The sequence below is a fragment of the Cavia porcellus genome, unplaced genomic scaffold, assembly GCF_034190915.1.
Source record: "Cavia porcellus strain 051 isolate PalLab524CR breed Dunkin Hartley unplaced genomic scaffold, mCavPor4.1 scaffold_9, whole genome shotgun sequence".
In the NCBI taxonomy this organism is placed as follows: Eukaryota; Metazoa; Chordata; class Mammalia; order Rodentia; family Caviidae; genus Cavia; species Cavia porcellus.
The window spans coordinates 79345344-79370770 of record NW_026947492.1 but is presented as its reverse complement, the minus strand read 5'-3'; the positions used below and the strand labels follow the sequence as shown (position 1 = coordinate 79370770).

Genomic DNA, 25427 nt, shown 5'->3' with positions numbered 1-25427 from the left:
GGAGAACTGTGTGTGTCCTTGAAGACGGAGATTTTATTACAGTGGGAAAACGTGCTGCAGTACCAGTTTTACAGAACATTGTCAGAAGTAAAAACCACACGTGAGCATGTTTTTTAATAAGCAAGTAATGTACGTAATACATGCACCTGACATCCCATGAAGCTTTGCCCCATCTCTGAACTTGGACTCCCAGGGGTAGGAGGGAGTCTGAAATGGAGTAATGATGTTTGTGCCTCCTACTGATGTACTTGGTAACTGGAGAGCAGAGACAAAATATTTTGGTGTTGGTAATTTTTTCCAGACTGCTTTAGAATGCCCCAACTGAATCAGGATTACCAGGTCAAACTTGCTCCTGAATAGCTCTGTAGTGAGCCACCAAGGCATCTCCCAAGCGAATTTCCTTCTCTAGAGAGAAATGTGCTGTTTACACACAGTGTAGTTCTACACTGCCATAAAGAAGGATAAACTGGAGTCATTTGTATAAAAATGGATGCAGCTTGAGACCATAATGTTAAGTAAAATGAATCAGACAGAGAAGCTGAAATATCTCATGGTTTTCCATAAATGAGAAATCCAAAGTATAAATAAAATAAAAGATAAATGATAGGAAACAGGGAGATAGATCTTTTGCAAAGGAGAAAGGAACCAAGAGATGGAGGACAAGAGGAAAGGAAACAAAAAGAGAACTGAGGTGTGTCACGTACACATGCCCACTCCACACAGGGATGTAATCATTACCTATTGCAAATGTGTGCTTAATAGAAGTAAAAATGAGAAAGAAACACAGAGGAGAGACAGGCAGATGAATAGCACTTCCTTCCCAGTGGTCGCCTGGCTCACACACTAATGCACAGGGGAGGCACAAGTCTCCCTCTGCCATATGTGCCTTGGAGCCACTGACTGCCAAGGAACCATCTCCGGGCTTTCCATGAAACAAACACACCGGTCTCCAAAGACATGGCATTCTGAGTGCATGAGACTCATGGCATGAGTCCTTTTCATTTGCAAATTCTGAGTGCAGACTTCGCTCTGTCTTTTCTCTGTGCCATGCTGGTATCATCAATATAACATCACATATAACATCAATATAACATATTAATTATTATGCCCACTTAATTTGTGCACTGTGCTTGACACAGGCAGGCATAATATCCAAACAGCCTCACAGCTTTCCTTGGGATAAGGTGGAACTGGACTTGCTCTGTCAGCCCAAAGCAGGAAATCCAGAAGTAGAAGGCATCTTGCAGGGTTCTGTACCTCCCCGCATCTCCAGAAGAGCGGTGTCTTTCTCCTGTTCTTTTGTTTGAGTTTGCACTACAGGATGCCCTGCCCTTTGTGCTCCTGCTCGCATATCAGGATCAGGGGCTAAAACCCGGCAGGTCACTGATTCCCTCTCGCTTCTGGAGCACTTTGATTATTTGAAATAACACAAAGTAAAACTTTAATTTCGAAACAGCCAACATCTTCATTCGGGTTAAATGTTGTCTCATAAATTTAACCCTGACCTTTCAAATGTGCCCAGAGACTGCCTACAGCTTATCTCTCCTTTAAAAAAAAATTGATTTTAAAAAACTGTTACTATCCAGCCGTTCCGTTAATCAGCCCAATTTCGAGCGCAGCAAATCAGAACACGGGTGTCTCCAGCACGCCCCGTTTGGTGAGCTCTCTGACTTCTTTGGGTTCTGCCTCCCTCAGCCCTTAGCCAGCAGTGCAGTCAAGCACAGGGAGGAAGAGCGTCTCACTGCTGCGAGCCTGAGCAAGTTTGTAGCCTGGGCCTGTGTGACAGCAGCTCCCCTTCCTTACAGTGGCGGTGACAGTGACAGTGCCGTGGGGGCAGCATAGCCCTGCCTGCCCTTATTGACTCCCTTCATCCAGCGGTTTCATGCTCTTCCAGCTGAATCCTGTCCTGGAGTTTTTCTCCTTCCCTCCCCTGGCCTTCCCAGGCTCTGTTTCCATTTTCAGGTCTTTTACATTTTAGGACTTTGTATCTCTTCCTCACTCCACGGTGTATAATAATGACATTCCTTGTGGGGAGTTGGTGCATACACAGAGCTCATCCTAATGCTTTACTGGCCCCTCCTCCTTCTTTTCCTCCCCCTTCCATCTCTTGGTCTCCTTTTCATTTGCAAAAGATCTACCTCCTTATTTCCTACATTCCACTTTTATTTCACTCTTTAATTTATTTATACGTTGAGTTTTTTGTATAAGAGCAACTGTCTTGGTTACTTTTCTCTCCTTGCTGGGACAAACTACTCAACACCCAAAATGAAGGAAGGAAAGGTTTGTTTAGCTCACTGTTTGTGGAGGTTTCAGTCCATAATCAGCTGACTGCAGGCAGAGGGGCAACACTCCAATACAACAGCCAGCAAAAGCAGCCAGAGCAAAAGAGGGAAGAACAAGTCTCTTTCCTCCTTTATACTGTACACAGGCCAGCCCACACCCAGGTGGTCGTAGCACTCACAAAATCCCCTTGGCCTCTTCTTGCACAGGATGGGGACTTTTACAAAGTAAGGACTTTGGCTCACTGCTGAGTCTTTCAGTGAAATGTCTAAACTGCTCAAGTGAACACAGTGCATCCATCATAACAGAAACCGTGCAATCTTCAGGCTTGTGATTCTGATTGATTTCATTTAACATCATGGTCTCAAGGGTTACCCATTTTCCTACAAATGACTCAAGTTTATCCTTCTTTATGGCAAAGTAGCGCTCCACTGTGCATAAGTACCACGTGAACATGCAGGCTGCTTCCAAGGTTTGGCTATGTGCTGCCATCCAGAAACCTCCTCACTTCTCTATGGGCCACAAGATGATGTTCAGCAGATTACAGAGGAGAGACAACAGGATCTGTCCCTCTGACCACTCAGCTGCAGCCATTATCGACTCCCTGGGTTGCTGAGGTCACATGACCCACACCCAGCCAGCACAGCTCCACAAGGTTGTCTCCCTGTGACCAAGGTCATCTTGCCCTGTGACCCACTCTGTTCTGAGGTCTCACAGCCTGCGGGCTACAACCATGGTTCCCTGGGCTCTCCGGTCACCCTCCAGCACATGGGTTTCTGCACAAGCTCTGCCTGCTGCTCGGACCCCTTATTCTATATCTTCGCTGCCCAGACTTCACCTCCCCACTGGACCAGGTCTCCTGGCACCCAGAAGATGCCCTTCCCCAAGGCTCCCATCCTGGGTTATCTTTCTCCCAAGCCAAACCAAGCAAACTAGACAGCAGAGAAGACATGCCCAGGAAACGCATAATTTCAGCTGTGGCACTGATGCGCAGGGCTGGAGTATGACAGTGGGAAGGCATTTTTTAAGGGGATTTTTGCAAGAATGTCAAGGAAAGAAAGTGGGAGATCAAATCTTGTAAATTTTGCTCATGGTCCATAGCGTTAGGACAGGAGTGGAGGCTTCCAGGTCAGTAGAGCGGGGCTGCCTCTCTGCCCTGAGAGCCACCTGGTTCCTAAGGGAACCTCACGCTTTCCCTGTGTGAGACAGTGGTTCTCCGCTTTGAGTGTGAGGAATGAATGATAGGTGGTAATTTCTGTGTTTACTGCAGGGCCTGGAGCAGGGTGGATGCCCAAAACCCATAACATCCTTTTCCTAGCACCCATTTCCTCCTAATTAGACAGCCCCAAGGAGCAAAATAGAGCAGAGTAAAGGGCACTTGGGTGAGGCTGGAAGACAAAGAGCAGTGTCACTGTCGGGTCGCACACCCGCCGGCACCTCACCTCACATGACAAATGACACTGAGCCCAGCATGACCCGCTGCAAGGGGAACCACGTTATGAACGCACTCAACATCCAGTCAGCAGATTCCTTGATTCCTTGTTACATAAAACAGAACCTCCAGGGCAAATAGTGTTATTCCAGTTGAATTTGTGAAAAACAGTCCTATGATGGGTCAACTGTAAAACTAATTCCAATCAAGGATATGGATCATTTTTAGATCCCTTTTTATTAGTGCATGTTTGTAGCATAGAGCGATTGCATTCCTGGGGGATATTGATACACATGCATAACACACCTAAATTTCTGGTTTTACCCCCTTTCCTTCCTCCCCTCCCACCTCTATCCATCTCTTGATCTCTTTCTCCCTGTGAAAAATATCTATCTCCTTACTCTTATCTTTTATTTTCCTCTCCAGTTCCTCATGTAAGAGTAACCATTAAATTTATGTCTCTGATGTATTTCACTTAACATATAGAAAAGCTGATATTCCAGCTATTACCAGTATGTTATTACCAGTAGACTTGGGAGAACATGATTGTTCACCTATTAGTTAATTAAGGACATCTACAGATAAAAACACCAGCAACTATCAATTATCTGTCACATAGATCATACACTATGTACGTAATATCAGTGTAGATACTTGGAAGAAAAAAATCCCAGGTCCAAACTAAGTACAACCTCCAGTTCCCATGAAAGCAAATAATCTCAACAAGGAGGATAAAGAGCACACATCTCAGAAAGCACTGTTTCCCTATGGCAAAGAAACAGGTTGCGCTCTTCTCTCAGTAGGGCTTAGCGGAAGTCACTGAAACAGAATAAATCGATCCACCAAAATATCGATATAGATTGATAAAGTGACTTACTTCAAGAAATCAGAAAATGTGAGGCAAACCAGAGAAGAAATGAGCACTGCAATGAGCACAGAGGCCTCCAGTGGCCCTGCTGCACCCCAGCACCCCCAAGTCCCAGCAGCAGGTTCACCCTTCTCTCCTTTCCCTCTCTCCTTCTACCATTCAGCTCATCAGAAAATCCCACCAGCCCTGACATCAAAACAGCCCAGCATCCGTGCATCCCTTACCGTCTTCTATCAGTCCTGTCTACACCACTGACATCAGAAGCCCTTGGCCTCCTCTCCTGCCCCCTGCTCTTCTCTTTTCCATGAAGTCATTTGCTCCATGTCAGGCCCTAGAATCAGCATTTAGCAATCACTGACCCACTGGGTCTTAGCACCAGCTCCACAAGGCAGCATTATTGATACAACCACGTCACTCCCGCAGAAATGAGGCTGCGGGAATGAATGACTGGCCCACAGAGACCAGGAGTAGCCGAGCCGAGCCTTGCTGAAGAGCATCCGGGATGACTGAATGCTTCCTACCTTTTGGGCTCACAGGAGTGTGTGTGGCCTCCTTGCTCCATCTCTGCTATTACTGTGCCAAATGGTCGCTATGTGCATTAGAGAGATGACAGCTAGGGAAATTACTGGCACTTGTAATCTATGTTAGTTACTGAACCGCTACCATGCACGGTGCAAGTACTCCTATTACAGAGTGTTGGCTGCATACCGGGCTAAGCACACTGGCAAACGAAGCTCACTTAGGATCGTTACAAATTTTTTTCACTGAAATAAGAAGTAAACTCATCAACTGAGTGTAAAGAGGCAAATCAGGGAGGCTAGAGAACATGAGGAAAAGGCAGCTAGTGGGGTTCTAGATGCAGTTAACTAGAGAGGTGTGGTCAGGCACTAGATGGGCCATCCTGGGGTCTTCCCTACAGCCACACGCGGCTTCTCTAGCTTGAGTGCACACTGAACCAGGCTGCAGGAGCCAGGAGAAGTTTCTCACAGGTGCCATCTTACTTCAGTTCAATGCACACAGACACAGACCAGACCACACCTACAGCACAATGTCCAATTGAAGACACCAGTGCCCTCCTGAGCATCAGTGCCCCTGAGCACATCCTCTGCAGGACAGCAAAGGGCGAGAGCAAGGACTCAGTACCCACGAACCATGAAGCAATGTGGCAGAGGAAAGATGCCACCAAGCCTAGGAAAACCGGCTCCGTAGCTGTCTTCAAGGTCAGCTCCAGAGTTTCCGTATTCTGTGTGATTCTGGAATGCAGAATTCCAGTGTCCAAGCAAGCCAGGGAAGGTCAGCTGGGCTTCTGGGTAAGGACGAAGCCTGTTACAACCAGGGAGTGCTGAAACCACGAGCTTCTCCCAGGTCAAGAGGTGTGAAGGATGCACTCTTTCTCTTTGGGTGACTGTCACAGGGAAGAGCGGTGGTGAGGACAGCGGGTGAGGTGGAGTTAACCATCTTCCTGGCTGGTTCTGAGGAATTCTGGGATAGCAATTGCTTTTCCCAGCAGCCTTTGGGGCTTGCTCCCCTCCTCCACAGCCTATTTCTGCACTGTCTGCAGTTGGGCAGTGCCTGGTTCCAGCACACATCAGCCTCAGGATGCTGCACAAATTCTCCTTCTCCACAGAATGAGCAGCCTTGCATCTTGTGTCTTCGGATTAGAAAACAGCCCACGGTCACAAGAGCTCGGTAAACCGTGGCTCCCATTATCTTAAAATTTTTTTCTCATATACTACATCACTTCGTCACTTGATGTGTTCTTGTTTTCTCCAGCTGGATGAATGGCTGTTTTTGTCACAGGGCTAAGTGACATAGATACCTAATCATCTAGGGTGAAAATGCATTTCCCTCCATCCAAGCAGCTTAAATGTGCTTGGAAGCCTCATTGGCACATTCTCCCAGACACTGTCGGGGTTTGGAGGTTTATCACCCAGAACAAAAGCTTGATGGACTTCATCTTTTAGAACACTAAGATGCGCTCCAATAATCCCGCTTACTTCCAGTGGCTATGACCACATACTCATTTAGGACACAAAACACCTATTTTCTGAAGACCTACTGGGTGCCATCATTCCTGGACCACACAGTGTGGGAGGGGGCCATGCTGGTGAGGAAGAAAGAATAAATGGCATGGTCTGTGTCCATAAGGGACCTAGGGTCCAGAGAAGGTGGAGATGAAGCCCTGCCTGAATCTGTCCTGTCTTGTCTCCTCTCATCTGGTCATACCCCATCCGGTCAGTCCACACCCCTTGTCTGGTCCACTCTTCTCCTCTGGCCCATCTCACCTCCCGTCATCTTGCCTCAGAGACTTTGATGTCTCAAGGCAGCTAGATGCCCCCTCCTCAACTGTCCCTCCTAGGCCCTTGCCTGAAAAGCTTCTCCTACCCAGCAGGATTTAGTTTAAACAATTGCTTACCTATCACAGCTAAGTGAGTCCTCCACCCCACCCCCTGGAACTGTCTATCCTTATCATAGATCCCACCTGCTGCCCCCACAGTGCTCACCAAGACTCTACATTTTTCTCTGTTTGCTGCTTTGCCTGCACCCCTTTCCTCCACCTCTGTATTTACTCCTGAATGTGCTCCCTTCGCCCCAGCAAGGCTCTCTGCAGATACAGCTGAGTGAGGATCCAGCACAGTGAGGGTGAACTGTGACTAAGTTGCATGCCAGAGTTGGGTGGCCAAGGAGGACAGATGCTGATCCCACAGGGGCAACCCTGAGCTGCCTAGATGTGGGGCATTGCAGATGTGCAGGGTGCCGCTCGACACCCACCCCAGACACCCCAGCAATTTCCTTCTGTGTCTAGGGGAGAGTTCCTCAGCCAGCAGCAACATGCAGGAAAGGATGCTTCGAACAGAGAGCAGCAGCATCAGTAACCTTCCAGCTCCTTCTGGTGCATCCAGGGGTGCCTGCAAATTACATAGCTTCAGTTCTTGTGTCAGGAAGACCTCAACTTAAGAGAAGACGAGCAGCCAGACTCTTCAGTCACATGCAGAGTCATGGAGCAAAAAGTACAAAGTGTCCAAAGAGGACAGCATGTCCACAGCACAGAAGAAGAGAATGGAAGGCCTGTTACCTTCCTCTTGGATGCCTTTCCACAAGGAGGGCTCCGAGGTTGTCTTTGGCTGGGCCCTGCAGCATATTTGTAGGAAAAAACTATCAGCAATCACGGGAGGGTGGTACGCTCTGTGAGTGTCTCAGAGCCCTGGGCTCAGCTCGGCAGCAGGTGGACAGCGGGTTTGGTGCTCTTGAAATAACACATCGCAATCCTGCACGCAGTGACTGCAAGAACCTCCGTGCCTTTTCCTTTTTCAAACATAACTCAGGGTCCAGGAATGTAATCAGACCGCTCCACAGCAGCCTCGTACAAACGTTCCTGAGGGTTGTGATGTGCGAAGCACATGTTCGAGGAAGTATTTATTAGTAAGACTGTAGGTTAAATTAGGAAGGCTGGTTCCTACCTTAGATGGTCCATCATTTTCCATTCTGTTTATGCACCCAGGCCCCAGTGTGAAACTTCAATTTGTTTGTAATGTGCTTTCCTGACAGGTGATTTAGTCGGGTTAAATGGATTTTCTTTTGATTCCCCTGATGGTTATGTTTCACCATTGGGAGAAAATTGGAAAAGGCTTTTAAGTTATTCTTTCAACATTAGAGTTTAACATTCTGTGCAGACACTACAGAATTATTTTCCTGGTGGATTCAACAAGACCCTTCTCCCTGGAAACTAGGGTGTTTTACCTTCAAGACAATATAAAAAGTTTGGGAACTGATGCTCACAGCTCTACCTGTAAAGGTTACATCTAAAATGAAGGAGAATATGGGTGGCTTATGTCACAGGTTCTGTGATGAGCTGTGTGGCCCTTGTCTCTGATTTCAGCAAAGCTCCTACCAGAGCATTCCAAAATTAGAACTAGGGTTTAAGAACTGTAAACTCTGCAGATCTTAAAACCCATTACAGCCAAACTAAGACAGTAAAATACTAAAACTCTGAGATTATTTAATTATGAATCCTGCCACATACCATGTCACCATCCTTGGTTTACACTGGAATGTCTGTACATGTAATTCATTATACACATCTAAAGCATAATACATTTATTTCAAAAATCTAAAATCTGAGCCACGTGTGGTTTCACACGCCTGTGATCCCAACCCTCAGGAAGCGGAGGCAGGAGGATCCTTGCAAGTTCAAAACTACAAAGTGAGCTCAAGACCAGCCTGAACTGCATAGTGAGACCTTGTCTCAAAAAGACAAACTCTAAAATCTGTCTGTATTATCAAAACAAACAATAATACATGTATGCGTGTTGTTTGTAATGGGAAAATAACCCACACAGAAATAAACTCTCACTCAAAAGTGCTTTCAGTATATGTAGCATGTTCCCTAACAGCTCCTCTTAAACCCACAGCAGTATCTCAGTTCACCAGCTCAATTCTTTCCACAATTCAGGTCGCAAACTGAATTGGATGAAAACTGAGCCAACTTCAGTAGTTAGGGTCAGTGTTGACCTTACGGGGAATCTGATTAGTCATGATACAAACTTGGAGTTTTAGAAATAATTACATCATGTAAAAAAAAAAAAAAAAAAACTAATCTCAATATGTTTTCCTGTCACGCGGGTACTTAAAACTCTGGAACGCAATGTTGGCCTTCAGTGAAACCAAAAAGCCCAGAGCCGTGAAAGCCGCTGGCGTAAATTAAAGGACCGAAGCCAGCTGGGTTTGCAGCCAGCAAAGCTGCGGCTCACTTCCCAAAAGGGGCACAGGGACACCGTGGCAGTGAGCCTCGCTCCTGGCATTTTCTCTGCATTTGAAATCCTGGCTGGAGCCATGGTTTATCTTTAAACACCCATGCTCCAGCAAGTCTGGGCGAAGTGCTCCCCCTTATAACTCTCTCTGCTTTCTTTATTATCTTGTAAATTTCCTTTACGAGGGACAAAGTCAGCTGTGGACATTTGGGCATGAGGGTATAGAGATGTCCGTGATGAGAGTGTGTCAAGATGTCACGGCTTAAGGTTGGTTGCTGGGTTTAACTCACCGGCTTTGCGAGTCATGTCACATCACGCGTGCCTTGAGCCTCTGTCCCCTTCTTTCTAACACGGCGAGCATCTGTTCTGTTGTGGAGATTTAAAAGAATGTTTGCAAACCTTTTACCACCATTGAGCCTCCTAGGAGGCTCTCAGCGAAGGTTCTGCTTGTTGGTGCTGGTGTGAGTCTGCCATGACTCACCGTATTACAGGCACGGTAATAGGCTCCCTGCATAACTTCATCACCAGATCACAGAAGACCTGCAGGGTAAATATAATTGCCCCTACTTTGTAAATCAAGGGTCTGAATATCAGAAAGGGGGCCCAGAAGCGAGCTTTTAAGAGGCAGGAAAACAATTAAAACCCAGCTGTCCACCCTTATGTTCTCCCTCTGAAAATCCTGTTTGATATGGTACTACACACACATAATCTTCACAATGCTGAAATTAATTATAAGTAAACTAAGGAAAACAGTCTGGGCTCTTAGCTCCATAAGCACTGAGATACTAATTTCGATAACCGTATGTGGCTGGTAGCTATGGAACCGGACACCACATTTCCCTCACTTCAGAAAGGCATATTGGACATCACGGAGCCTGGTTTAGCCTCAATAGAAAATGATCGTTTTTCTTTAAAACCTAATGGTGCCAGGGATGGTGGCACACGCCTTGGTCCCAGAATTTGGGATTACAGGCACCTAGGCAAGAGGATGGCCAGGAGTCCAAGGCCAGCCTGGACTACACAATGGGTTCAAGGCCAATCAGAACCACAGAGCAAAACCCTGTCTCGAAGAAAACAAAAATGAACAAACAACACCAACAACAAAACCTAATGGTGGTGAAAATTCCTAAAGCCAGTAAGAAAACCCCAAATAATTCTCCAGCATTTCATCTACCTATAATATCCGGTGCTTCCCTGATTCAGCCACAAGGTCAATCAACTAAAAATTGCTTTTATTCTTTCCTTTAAAGCTGTGGCTATTATCCACCTAGAAGTAACCTTGAAAGGATGGGATGGTGACTTGTTATTTATGGCCTTCATCTTACCCAGGAAACTCTTAACTAGAAATGAAGTGGCCTTTCTCGCCAGGCAGACAGCAGGTAGTGCCCACAGTGTTTTATCACCAGGTTTGCAGGTCTTTTTGATCCGCATGGGTTGTTACAGGCTGGGACTTAAACTGCATTGCACTAACGGCCGGGCAAGGCAGACCAACACATGGTAGTCCCAGTGGAGCCGCGCAGAACACCCGCTCCTTCCTTGGAGACCAACTCTGATTTTAGGAGAAGGAAGATGGCAGGCCAGAGGAAGGAGACCTGGGAGAGTGAAAGAAGAGTCGAACATCACAGAAACATTGCCATGAGTGAGCAGAAGACCCAGGACCTCGACAGGACCCTGTACCTACTCCGACGCTGCCACGTGTGATGTGCGTGTTCACCACCAGCTTCCCTGCCCACTTCTCCCGCAGAGCGTGGGCTCCTTCTGACCTGCCACTGAGCCATAGTGTCTCTTGCCTGAGTAAAATACCAGGCTTATTGAAAAGATAAACCAACAAGCCGGGTGTGGTGGCAAGTGTCTGTAACCCCAGCACTTGGGAGGCTGAGGCAGGAGGATTGCTGTGAGTTCAAGGCCAGCCTGAACCATACAGTGAAATTTTGCATCAAAAAAAAAAAAGGTCACCAAATGATTATTGAGTAATACACTCAATACCACCCTCCTCTTTCCCCCAATGAAAATTGTAATTGTTCTCCTGAAATTGTCATGTCTCGTTATCTGTTATGGCTGCCACCAACTGCTCGGATCTGACCTGCTCTCTTGCCCAGGGTGACTTGGTTGCTCTCCTAGCTGGCCTTCCAGGGAAAAAACAGTTCTCGGGAGGCATAGGAACCAGTGACGGGATATCAGTTTAACTGCCTGAGGTGAAACCATGAGACACTGTACTACAGAATTCATTCAGTGCTGAAGCACATTCACCCGATCTGAGAATCAGCTCCACTGTAATGCAGTCCTTGAAAATTCTGGCTCATTTTGCAGGCTATGACGTGTAATAACCTGGAAATTCTGTCAATACAGGCATGAAAAGCCTAATTAGAGCTTCCTAAATATCTCCACATATTCACTACCGCAAATGTCTTCATGCAGCTAGCTGGGAGGGGTGGAGGTCTTTGTACTCGTGTATTTGTTCACTACTATAGCTACTAGTGACTCCTGAAACGCATTCTTACTGCTGTAAAAAGAACTATGGAGACACCAAAAAAGAAATGATTTCCAGTCTGCAGCTGCTATGAGAGGCACTTATCCCTCCTGATCCTTAAGCGAGGGCTTTGGACTGCTTTCCATGACATGCATATTCCCCAGGTAGAAATGGAGAGCCTGGTTCAGAGCAATGCCAAGGACAGACAGTTCCATAACACTCAAAAAGCTTTGACTTTCTGAGGGAATTTCCTTCCCAAGAAATGAAGAAAGCAAATGGCCTAGCTAGAGTCTGGTCTTCCCTGAACGCAGTTGCTGAAATCTCAGTTGCTTCTCTCAGCGAACTTCTCTCTCTTTTGTGGGAAACCTTGCTTTGCAAGACAATTTTTTAAATTTGCTTTCCTTTCTCTTTTCTCACCTGGAAGTTTATACGAGCATTTAATGATCAGGAAGGAGGATGCCAAGGAAAGACACCTGAGCTCATCTCTGTCAGCACGGCCACCAAAGCCAGAGGCACCCAGGGGCAGCATCTTCTCTGCTCCCCACACCAGCTCTCGGTGACCCAGAGGATGACCTGATCCCCAGAGGTCGCATCTCATTGCATGACATAAGAGCGAGAAGCCACTGTAGCTGCCTCCCCCTCCCCCTAAATGGGTAGGAGGACACCTGTAGGCAGGAGGACAAAGCCCTGGTGACAGGCGTTCCTGGCGTCAGGAAATCCTTGGTAAACCCCATGCCAGCTCTAGTGAACTACTGCAGCACCTCCTTGAAGGTTTTGTAAAAACATCATAACACCCTCTGTTTCTTTATTGTTCTTAATTTGTAGAATGTCAGAACTGGGGCTCAGAGCTCCAGCTACCAACTCTGGATTTTGAAGATGTTTTAAAAAATGACGAAGATGCATACAAGTGGCTTTCCACCCTCAAGAAGGTAGGCATCGTCCGACTCACCGGTGCAGCTGACAGACGAGGAGAAATTGTGAAACTTGGGAAAAGGATTGGCTTCCTCTATCTCACATTTTATGGGTGAGTCACCACATGGTTTGTACCCTGCCATCACAAATAGAGTTCGGTATCTTCCCAGAAGGGTGTTCCTTTGCGTGAAGTTAGGGAATGGCCCATAAAGTCTTAAGCTGGAAGTCTCAGGGAAACAACAATCTAAAAGTAATATTTCAGTAACCAATTATCTTTATAGATTATTGGACTGTACAGGGTTTAAATTGCGAAGTTCTAACTCAGCTTCTCCAGCTTCAACTGACCACCCAGCCCATGCAGCAACTAAACAAAAAGGAGGAATATGTTGGGAGCCATTGAAATTGGAAATAGAACACATGTGCAGGGCCACTGCATGGCCGGGTTATGGCTGACCCGAGAACAAAGAGACGCCTCAAAGGGCAAGATCAGGTCACAGCTGAGGACACCTGACCCCAACTCCAGTTAACTAAGACTGTACCGGGGATATTTCACTCCCGTAGTGAAATGCAGCGTGGAGATCTTCTCCTGAGATACTTCTCCAAAGTTAACATCAGATAGTTCTCCTAACATAAACATAATCTGTTACTTGGAGAAGTCCTTGAACCACTCCCAAGGTCCATTCAGTTTTCTGTGTTGTTTGAAAAAATAAATAAATAAATAAATAAATAAATAAATACAGGCTGCCCTGAGGTATCCCCTGTCATAGCCACCAGAGTCAAGAATTCTGCAGAGGGTTTTGGCCTCCTGGAGCCCTAAAATCATAAAATGAATAAATAAAAGTACTATTTCTCTGAGAATGACTAAAATTTCCAGTGTAACAGCTGCATCAGGCTAATTGTAGGCGATGTATTAGTATCTTCACGCTGCTATCCCAATATGTCACAAACTGCATGACTTAAACAGAAGAAACTTATTTTCTCATAGTTCTGCAGACTGGAAGCCCATGTCAAGGTGTGCAGGGTTAGTTTCTGGAGAGCTCTCTTTTCCTGGCCTGCTGACCTGTGCCTTCTTTCTCTTTCTCCACTTGGCCTTTGCCTGCATGGCACACTCCTGCTGACTGTCCTCTTACAAGACACCAGCCCCATGGCATCCACATCCCGTCCTCACAACCTCGTTTGTCTTAACCACATCTTCCCAGGCCTCATCTCCAAGTGCACTGGGAATTAGGGTTCAGACAGAGGCATTTCAGAGAACGTTATTCAGTCCATAATGGGTAGGGTGGAGAGACGGTGTTTCTCCAAGACTTTTAAAAAATATCCAACTTCATAAATGGTAGAGTGCATTACAGTTTTACCTCTCAAGACTTAGCACAAAATAACATTAGGTCCTGGAAAATTGAAACCAGCCACCAGATGTGTTAAAAAGATTAAACCAGCTGGGCACAGTGGCACACATTTGTAATACAAACCCTCAGCAGGCAAAGGCAAGATTGCCATGCGTTTTAGGCCAGCCTGTGAGACTCTGTCTCAAAAATAATTTTTTAAAAGACATTTAAACTAATATGCAGAAAATTGAGGCTATATGCTGCAGGATATTACATGAAATAGAATTAATCTTAACTTCCAAACAAGAACCTGTTTTCACAAGAATTTCTGAAGAAGAAACAATAGTTACGGTAGTGAAATGCTACTGGGATATATCTGGAAGTGAAGGGAGAGGTCCACTTCTGATCATTATGATGAGTTCCTCACACAGCATGTGTGTACGTACGCTTGGGCTCATAGAGAGCGCTGGGCATGAAAAGAAATGGGGACTCAAGGAATTAATTTGTAACCCAAGCACTCACAATTCAAAGTACAAATCCAGTTTTCTTGTCAATCTTTCTGTTCTACTACTAATAAGATGAAGAAAGTACCCAGAAAAGATGCTTTCAGGCGCTGGAATTAAACAGAACCCTCTCAAATAAATTTATTCTGAGTTGTTTTACTTAGCTTTTATTTGCTAATGACAAACTTTTTGCATCTATTCCAATGTATTTCGCAATTTCCTAATGCTGACCAAACTGGGGTGGGGGGGAGGTTCTTTTTGGAGTTCCTTGGCTCCACCCATCCCACACATCCACTCCACGGAGGGTCAGAACTTTCATCCTGATTTATGATTTTATTTGTTTTGTTTTGTTTTGTTTTGTTTTGTTTCTACAGATCCTTAAAATGGGCTAATAACTTGGCCACTGACCTACTGTTGTGAAACATATTGGAAACAATACTAAGGGCTGTCGTCAAAATAAATCAGACTTCCTACTCACTGCACAACCTTCCCATCCAGGCCCATCTGCCTCACCTTCCCTACGTGGTCACCCCATCTTCCCAGAATCTCTCAAGCTGTACACATGCTGGGAAACGCTTTTCCTGCCACGTTATGCCTGCTTCCACTACTGACATCCCAAATCTCTCCTTTAGGGACAATCTTTAATTTTCTACCTTAAGACCTTACAGAGAACAGTTTTGTTGATATAGCTGTCACTGGGGTCTTAATGCTGAGAGAATAAAATAAGTGAACATTTCCTCAGAGGCATGGCTCTGCTCTGCTCCTCTGCTTCACAGCCCTATCATCAAGCAACGTGAAGTGCAGGTGATGTGGACTTAAAGCGATGCTAAGGGGCAGCCTCATGCCCCTTAGTGTTCTCAGAGTCACCTGAGATGGTGGCTCTCAGCCTCAGCTGCATCCTGGAAGAGCTCATTTTTGAGGTCACCGACATTTGTGCCCATCTGCAGCGAATTTCCCTAGCAGGACAGGTATTGGACCTGAGACAAAACCCCTGACACCCAAAATGAGGGAAGGAAAGGTTTATTTAACTTACAGTTTGTGGAAGTTTCAGTTCGTGCTCAGCTGGCTCCAAGGCAGGGCAGCACGGCTCCAAGGCAACTCTTCGAGCTCAGCAGGCAACTCCCTGTGCAGCTGCAGCTGGGAAACATTGGCTGGGAAGCAGGGCTGTTTCGAGGCAGGCAGGTCACAAATGCAAGAGAAACCAGTGTTTCATGTGCCGTGGCACTGATACTGCATATGTACAGGCATTTCTCGTGCTCTTCTGTGGTCTTTACATCTGCACATCAATTGTCTCCTTAACAGAATCAGTAGCTGCTTTAAACAAGGTCCTCATCTTTCGGATCTTTGAGTTTACATTTCATGAAATGTCTCACTGTTGCCCAAAAATGCCTGGTTGGTGAGTGACGGAGTGAAACGAATAAATTAAGCTAATAGGTAAACAGAGCTGGGGACTGGTCAAAAACTGGTCAAAAACAGGGAAAGGGAAGTGTGGGCAAGCTGAAGGTAAACCTGCATTGTATGCAGATTTATCCAGGAATAAATAAATAATACAAGCAGGTTATCGGTGCCACTTTGACATGCCTGCTCTGGAATGGAAATCCCCAAATGCTTTCCTGTTTGGGTTCTTACTTGCTTGGGGTATTTTAAATGCCTGGGACTGAAATGAGAAATGAGGATCCATTAGATGCTTTTAGCCCTTGGCTGTGATCTCAGTTGTTAAGTGGTTGACTGGAAGAATAAAAGGCAATATAGTCCAGAATTTTATGTCATTGTCATGCATAGTAGGCAAGGAATAAGTGCCTGATGAATAACTCATGCCGAGATGTTTTAAAGGTCTATGAAACAGCAGATGGGTGCTGTGATGATTGCAGCCTTTTGCAATTATGAACTTATGTTCAGCTGACTCAGAGTAGTCACTGATGTAGGACAACCGTACACAGTACTTCACACACCTGTGTCTCTGGGCGCTTGTCACTGTCTTGTCAGAGCATCAGTCAGACAACAGCTTTCCGTGTGTAGCCCTGTCAGATACTCAGTAACCATGAGGCCTTGGTGATAGAAGCTTCCTGGAATAGAAGAATAGAAGCTGGTCTCAAAGACTCCTTCTGTTGATTGTGCCAAATGTATAGAGGTATGTGGAGCATTAAGTCTTGGCGGCTTTTTTCTCTTTGCTGGGACAAAACCCTTGACACCCAAAATGAGGGAAGGAAAGTTTTATTTAGCTTACAGTTTGTGGAAGTTTCAGTCCATGCTCAGCTGGCTCCAAGGCAATTCTTCAAGGCAGCTGCCAAAAAAAGTGGCCAGAACAAAAGGTAGGAGAAAACAAGTGTCTTCTCCTCCCTTGTGTTGTACATGGGCCACCATTCCCCCACCCAGGGCAGTAGTAGCACTCACAAAATCTCTGTGACATCCTCTTGCTCAGGCTGAGGATATTTACAAAGTAAGGATGCAGGCTCCCTCCTGAGTCTCTTAAACTTCTCAAATTGACACAAGTATCAACCATAAAACATGAAAAAGATAACATTTTAGGAGGATTTAAACCTTTGCTTTCCAAAGCCAAAAAGCTTCATCCCATCAATCATGATGATGATGATGATGATAGTAACTTTCTGGACTGCTTCTGGGAAAAGTGACATCACTGAAGAAATCATCTGGATTTTATGGCATGGTTAAACTCCATGGGAAATGGTCACTGTAGACTTTATTTGTCCCTGTGCTGTCATCCCAGTAGTTATGAAAGGTCAGAATGTTTTCAAGGATGTATCCTCCAGAGCTAATCCCAATGAAACTACAAACACTGTTAGACAAACAGAGCATCTTCCTGGGATGATTCCTTGGTCTCAGACTAGAATTGAATGTCTATCTACTTCATTCAAAATTATTTTGAGTGATTGCTGTTTGTGGCTGGATGTACATATTTTAGTTGACTTCCCCTAAATAATTCAGAATGATAAAAGTTTGATAAGATGCAGGAGGAGACTGAACGTAACCCCAGACTTTGAACATTACAAGTAAGGTCGTGTAAGCAATAGTGCTCATTGACAGCAGCTCACAGGGGACAGATGAGCTCTCCCAAAATGGTGCAAAACGCAGTCAGAATGGGGCAATGTTGAATAACAGTATAGCTTTTAGAGACAATAACAGCTGACCCATCAAAATGTATCCATGATACTATGGTACCTGTGGGTAAACCATTGAGAAATGTATTACTACAACCCATGTGGCTCTTGAGGTTCTTGGGGTGAAGGGCCATGAGAGGATGACAAAATAAGGAAGAGACAAATAAGGTCAGGACAGGAACTAACCCCTCACTGAGGGGGGCGTTTATTTATACTTTTATCAACTTAATGTCACATGACACCCCATTGTCCTAGCAACCTACTGTTCAGATTGTCTTGGGGTCAGGTGTTCTCTGGGCTAAAGCAGCTTCTTTCCCTGTCTTGCCCAGGCTGCTCTGTTCTTGGGATGGCCACACTCCAGGCTTGCACGTGTGGTCAATTTCCAGCTTCAATGGCTCCCAGCAATGTGTATTGCATTAGGCTTATATATGCCATGCAGTCCCTATTTTCAATCTGCAGTCTAATGCAGCTCAGTCCCAAGCCATGTCTACCAATGCTGTTCTTCCCAATGCCCGTCTGTCCCCCAAGAGAGCTGATAAGCGACCCCACAGCCACTGTCGCATGCTCAGTAGTTTGCCCAACACTGCTCCACTCCCTTGCTACTTAGTCCTTTTTCCTCCATGCATTTGCCTTCCTTTCACCCCTTGTCCTTTTCTCCTGCCAGCAACCACTGGGATGATTAAGTTTAATTATTAACTTGATTGGCTCCTGAGCTCCTGCCAGGGGACTCACAAAGCACATGGTAGGGGTGTGCCTAAGTGGGTCAAGGAGGCTCAACCTTGGGGACTGCATCTGTGCCCTCCTTTTCCTGTCTGGCAGTGTCCCCTGCTCTGCTTCCGGGCCACCAGAACCCGAGGCGCTCTGCTCTACCAACCCTCCCGCCATGCTGCTGCTGCTGCTGCGTCTCAAACCATGAGCCGAATGATCCGTTCCCCCTTTAAGACATGGGTGTCAGGCATTTGATCCCAACCACAGGAAAGCAGTCCAACACATCATGGCAAAACTTGCTCTGCTTTGGGCTGTTTTGGGGCTCCTTGCCTTTCTTACTTGCCCTCCTGACCCTCTCCCCTACTGTCACCCCTCCTGCATCCTTCTTTGATCAGGCAGGCTCTGTAGCTCCAGGGGAAAAACCACTGGAGATCCCAGCCTGGCCCTCACCCTCACACTTAGGCATTGCAGTGAAATAAGCACCCAGTGCACTTCCCACCGAATGAGCCAGCCCTGCATCTGCTTGGCCTTCAGCGGAAACTTTTCTCTCTCCCGCAAATGTGTAACACAACATAAGGAAATGTCTGCTTTTCTTGTTGAAAATTCTACTTTTAGTGGAAATGCATACATTATAAAGGAAAAGGAACACAGTTGCAAAACATCAAACTTCATTTTCAGGTCATGTAGTCTGTCTTTTAAGATTATAATTTTAACAAGACAATACTGAGGAGGTCAGTTTTGTAAAGAACAAAAATCACACACTGAAAATTGATTTTCTTATTAGTTGGGAGACTAAATAAGTTGGATACAATAGATACCCATCTGTGTGTGTGAGAGAGACAGAGAGAGAGAGAGAGAGAGAGAGTGAGAGAGAAAAACAGAGAGAAAGAGAGACAGAGAGAGAGAGAGAGAGAGAGAGAGAGAGAGAGAGAGAGAGAGAGAAGCTATGGAGAGATAAAGCCAGAGAAAAAGTTAGGGGGAGTTTGGTATCATTTCAAAACCAAAGAAGTAGTTAACCCCTGTCTTGTGAATCACTGTCTGCCTTGCTTGTAACTCTACCAATCAGGATGACTTTGAAACCAAGACGCAAATCTCCCTGTGGTCACCTTGAATCCTTTCTGGAAGAAATAGTGACATAATCAGGATGAAATCTTCAGTGTCACTCAAGACCTGACACAGAAGTACCTCTCAGGAGATTTACTAAGAAACAGTACATGCCAAAATATTAAAAATTACCATCAGGTCAAGAAATTGAAATTTCTTTCCTAGCATTATTATTGACATTTATGTTTGCTTAGCTAAAAAATTAACCTCATAGGCAATTTACAATAACTTAATTTCACCAGAAAGTCAAGCACAGAAAACGAAACATTCAGCCTCAGCCAACAAAAACTACCTTCTTCCAGCAGTGATCCCAGAAACTCAGATTTGCTTTTATGCCAAGGGTGCTTTATTTGCTTATACAAGTAGGTTGCACTAATATGCATAACAAGGGGCAGACTGATAAGGAAAATGACATGAGCATTAAAACATTCTGAAATACTAGTTTCAGAATAAAAAGCCAACAAATGGTGAGGAGACGGGAAAAGAAAAGTGGTTGTCAAGTTTTATCTCATGTAATTGCTGCGTGACACTTACAAGGCCACTGTTGTCGTAGGAAAACATAAATAAATACTCTGGACCACTTCTTCCCAGAAAATTGAAGAAACAACCAAGGGCCAAATACCACAAAGCATCTGCGTTGCACTTCTGGGCAGAGAGCCGTCTGCTGAGCCAAGGGAGACAGACTTCACCGGGGCCTCATTGCAGACTACCTCCAGCCCTCCACTGCAGAGAACTTGCCTTGCTCCTCCTGATGCGGTGTTTTATACCAGCATTCCCCTGAGGCACCCAGTAAACACTGGTTGGAAAAATATAAAATGCTGCTCCACTGCGCAGGTCTGCATCTGCATGAGTGCTTTGCAAGCAGGCGTCACCAAGGAAATAACATAAAGTGGAAAGGAAAAGTTTCTAGTAGGCTGCTTGTCGAGCACACCAGCCAAACCAGTTAAGATGAGTGATTAAAGTGGCCTCGGGTGAGGCTGGTGACGTAGCCTCTCCAGCACCCCCAGATTCTGCGAGCTTTCCTGGGCTTCTGATTGTGGCAGTGAATTTCACAGTGATCACCACTTGAGTATGAAGTCAATTTGTTGCAGAAAAACCAATATCAAATTGAATGGAAGACTCTTCACACTAAGGAATCTAGAAGACAATGTTTATTTCACCAGCAGGCTGGTGGGCATCAGTTCCAAATCAACAGCGAAGAGCCGGCTTGGAGTCTGATTTAAACAGTTTGCAAGCAGGAAGCACAAAGCATGACCTGATTGGTTACATGGAGTGGGTTAAGTCACATACTGTCAGGCAAACTGACTCTAAACACATTGGCTTACAAGGACTTGTTTATCACAACAGGAGCATCCTGAAGGTGAGGGAGGGATTCGAGCAGACCAAGCAGGGTTAACAAGTACCTTGGACTGGGTTACTTCACCCCAACCAAGTCCTTGCAGCCAGATGGAAGCAATATATTTTCTTCATTAAGGGAAACGTAAGCTTGGAATAGCCAAGTTGGCCCAGAGCATTATCAATAGAAAAGCAGCTGGACCCAGAGAGCCAAGGCTGACCGAACTCAGTAGGGTGTTTACGTGACAGGCAGCAGGAGCACAGGCAGAGGCTGTGATTTGATCTCTAACTTGCTATAGCATGTCTATAAGCTTATTTTGTAACTGTGTCTTCATACTCATATAATTGTGCCCTTACAATCTCATGAATGGAAGGAGAATAATTTCTGTGTCTCACGTTCCTCTAGACATCCCTTGAGGACATTTGAGGTGCCCTATTAAGCTGCTGCTCCCCCCAAATCTTTGGGTGTCCATTGTCCCCTTGGTTATTTTCTCTGTAGCCAGGACAAACCACTGCAGCTGAGTCAAGAGAAACAATTGTCTATTTTTATGTGCTGAGTATTGAGCTCAGTTCTTTACAGTCACCGTCTTCAATCTTCCTAACTCTGATAAAAGAATTATCCCCACACACCACTACTAATGGAGCTCAATATGGATTTCCCCTAATTCACTTAACATTTTTGCAATACATTCTAATCTTAATGATAAAGGCCTTTGGGGTTTGCTTTGGAGAAAATTATTTAAACTCTTCTTTGGAAGTTTTTAGAGGCAGCTGGTGTCTTTTTCTTGTTATTTGTCTTTACTAAACAAATGTTGAAAATGCATCTCGTATGCAATTTGATTCCCTGTTTTTTTCCAGCTTTACTGAGGTAGGGTTGGCAAAAGTATATATATTTAGGGTTTATAATATGATGCTTTGATAAATATAGTATACACTACAAAACAAAGACCCACGGAAGCTAACTAGCTTTCCCAACACTGCACAGTGACCGTGTGTGTGTGCGTGTGTGCATGTGTGCGTGTGCTGGAACCCGTGACATGACTCTCCTGGCCAGGTCCAAGCACTGAATGCATCATTATTAACTGTACTCCCCACACCTTTCCGGAGGTCTGCAGTGACCACATCATAACCGAAGGACGGTGCCTTTTCCCAGTGTCTCTCTGTCCTTCCATTCCCAATTCCTGGCATCCTGTCCTCTGTCACATCATGGTAAAGTGGAGCACAGACACAGAAAATCACATGCATAAAATACAGGTGTAGTCTAATGAGTTCCTGTCCAGCAAACACCATATCACCAGCCACCCCAGAACCCATCTGCACCCAGGTCTGACCGGCATTTGCTTCGCTGCTGTCCTGGAGCAGGACGTTGTCCCCCTGTGGGTCTTCCTGGGCTTTCTTACTTCCTAGTTGTCTAGATCTTTTTTCCTCCCCTAAACCAATTCAAGTGAATAGAAATTCACTTCTCCGCGCAAACTCTACTTCACTGGATCTCTGTTTACTTTGGTCGTAGGAAATCTATTCCCTTGTAAATGTGTCAGGAAGGGCTCCTGGGAATAATCTTCTCTGTTCTCTCGCATGGTGACCACAGTTTCAGGTCCTTCTTTACTCTTGAACCATGGCTCGGCTAAACCCGGCGTTCCCGGCTGCTAGCATCTCACGTTGATCTTCCTGGGATTCTCATTTTCTGCACCTTATAAACAGTTTGATGTTTTTAGCTGAATGTCAAAAAGACTTTCATTTTTAAACTGGCATTTTACAGATTCTGTCTCAGTGCTGGTTGTTCTAGGTTAATTTTTTTCAGGGAGGGACAATATGGTTTGGTCTTTCAAAGTGTAGTTGCAAATTTTTTTATTTTAGGAAAATTTTCTTGACTAGCAGTTTTCTGTATTTGTTCTGTTTCTTTACTCTCAGTTCCTTCCTTTCTCTACTCCTGTTATGCACGTATTAAATCATTTGTCCTTTTATTACTTCCTCAAATTATATGCAAATTATAGTCTCTGTCTCTGTCTGTCTGTCTGTCTGTCTGTCTGTCTCCCTATCTCTCTCTCTCCCTCTCTCTGGTTTATGTTTTTCTTCCCTTTATCTCCTAACTACCTAAAGTTATTATGTGTTGTTCTTATTTGATGTTACATTCCTTCCAGTTTAATCTTTATTTGTTGAATGATTTTTAGCTTTTTTTTCCATTTTGTCCAGCCATACTGGATTTCTAATTCTTTTGTAAATTATTCTTTACATGTTGCACCATTTCGTTTAAGATGTTGGATTCATTAGATATAGGTAGAGAATAGAAATCAGAAATAGAAAATTATAATGTTTTTCATCCTTTGAGTATGGTATTTTTCATCTTCAGGTACATGATATTGGTAGACATGTCATTTTGCTACTTATTCTAGCTTTTTTCTTAAACCAATTTTAAGTTTAAACTTTTGTTTCCTGTTGCTGATTTTTCAGAAAATTAGTTTTCCTGGGTTTTGTTTTTGTTTACTATGAAGAGGCGACATGACCAAGGAGTCTTTAATTTGTGATTGTAAGCTCTATCTCACAACAGTAGCTAATAACTAATAACATTCTGAGACCTTCTTGATCTAGTTTCTCATTTTCATTTGGGCCTTCTTTTTGTTTTGTCTGTGTTGATAGTGGAGTTTTTCTCAGAAGGAAGCCGCGTATGGTAGAGAGATTTGTCTGCGTAGTTTCTAGAATCCATGAGGACTTGACTGTTCTGATCCCTTCACCCTGGGGTCGGCGACCTGGGATGAGGAAAACTCCTCCCAAATCCACATCCTACCCTGCTGCACTTCTGGAAGAGTGGACATCTCTTAGTAACCTGTGCATCTTTTCAGACACACTGTGGACCCATGGAAAAGACCAATGTGGACCTGAAAGATCTTGTTCAGGTCCATATTGGTCTTTTCTCTCTTGCTTCCATAGCTCGCTCTCTCTCTCTCTCTCTCTCTCTCTCTCTCTCTCTCTCACACACACACACACACACACACACACACACACACACACACAATCTCTGCCTTTCCATTTGCTATTTCTCTTGCCTGTCATGATTCTTCTATTGGCCTAGGTTAATCCTACCTAATTTTCACTTTTTTTCCCCGACACTTTGAACTTCAGCTTTATAAGGTAAATTATACCAGCTCATCTTCCCCATGAGTGAAAATGCCTACACACTGCTAGCACCATGCCTGGTCTGTTCACTTCTGGATCCCCAGTTCCTGGACCACTGTAGGTGTGTGATGCATGATAATGGGAAAACAGTTATCTGGAGCTTTGGTGAGAACTTCAACCAGGAAGTCACATGTGGGAGCGTCATAACTATACTAAGCAATGTGATATTTCTTTAGATAGCTCAAAATCTTGGTTTTCACTTGTTTCAACTAGGGGTTCATTTTCTAGTTTGAATTTTAAAAATAGCACATGGGCATTTTGTTCTGGATCCCAAGGGTGAGTGATAATGCTCAATATAAGGTATGCTTGGCTAATACTATAAGAAAGGTTAGGTTGGTTAGAGGCTGTAGGTGCTATTGATAATAAATCCAGGTTTCCACACAAAGAACATTTTTTCATATTAAAGAATTATTACAAAAAAAGATTCTAAGTTAATCCAACATGATTTTCCAAGTGTGAACCATTAACCAAAAGACTTGTGAAATCTATCACTAAAGATATAAAGAATTAACCCAGCAAGGACAATGTTCAAATCTTCCACACTAATCAAGAATACAGATTTCACAAAGCACTATTCACATCGTAAACATATCCATGATTAATCACCAAGGAAATCTGGAAACATCTAGTGAGTTAGCGTGCAAACCAATCCAACAAATCATCGCTAAAAGTCATGGTGTTAAAACATAGGAGATTTCAACAAATCTCTTTAACATGGAAATGTAAGAGAACATTCTGGTGGAATGTTGAGAAAAGCATGAACAGACCAGCAGCAATACCTGGGTTTGTTCATAATAACATCTTTGGTGAACACAGAAATATCAGTAAGGTTACAATTACCTGCTTCAACACCATAGCAAACAAGTCTACACTGCTGGATTCAGAAGTTATGCTGAGCAAGAGGCAGGGTGCCCACACCCAGCTTCTGTCCAGCAATTCTCTGTCCCTCGCTTGGTGTGCTGAAATGCTAGAATCTGTCTCTCACAAGTACATAGGAGTACACTGTCTGCTCACTGAGGGACCACACATTGGCTTCAAAAAGCTGTTCCTCTACAGGAAGTGTATCACGTTTACACTTATTTGTATGGTTTTCTTGAAGATTTGAATTTGGGGTGGATATGTAGCAATCAGCAGCAGCTTTCTTAGCATGATTAATTTCTACGAGGAAGTGATGAGGGAGAGAGACAAATGACTTTTTGAGTACTGTTCCAGGCTTGTACTGGGCCCATTAGGAGAATGTTTTGTGCTCAGCATTGGTGAGTCCTTTACTAGGCAGTGTCGTATTTCAAAAGTGGAGACTCTTAAACCATACCTTGCACACCATATCCAAGACATTCCAGAGCTAGAGATGTTCACTACCATCCTCTGCCAGTTAGGTCAGAGACCAGAGAACTTCTGATGGAGTTAAGTCACAGCCCATCCCTGCAGAAGCTGGTTAACGTAAAC

The 25427-nt window shown here is 44.7% G+C and overlaps 1 protein-coding gene across 2 annotated transcripts in view; it reads left to right on the top strand.

Annotated features, from left to right (window-relative positions):
* Positions 1-25427, top strand: part of Bbox1 (gamma-butyrobetaine hydroxylase 1) — a 60215-nt gene that overhangs the window by 22570 nt on the left and 12218 nt on the right. For both annotated transcript variants that reach the window (XM_023562966.2, XM_013147266.3), the window contains one exon: positions 12627-12825. In XM_023562966.2, the coding sequence (XP_023418734.1) occupies positions 12627-12825 (199 nt within the window). The remainder of the gene's footprint in view (positions 1-12626; positions 12826-25427) is intronic.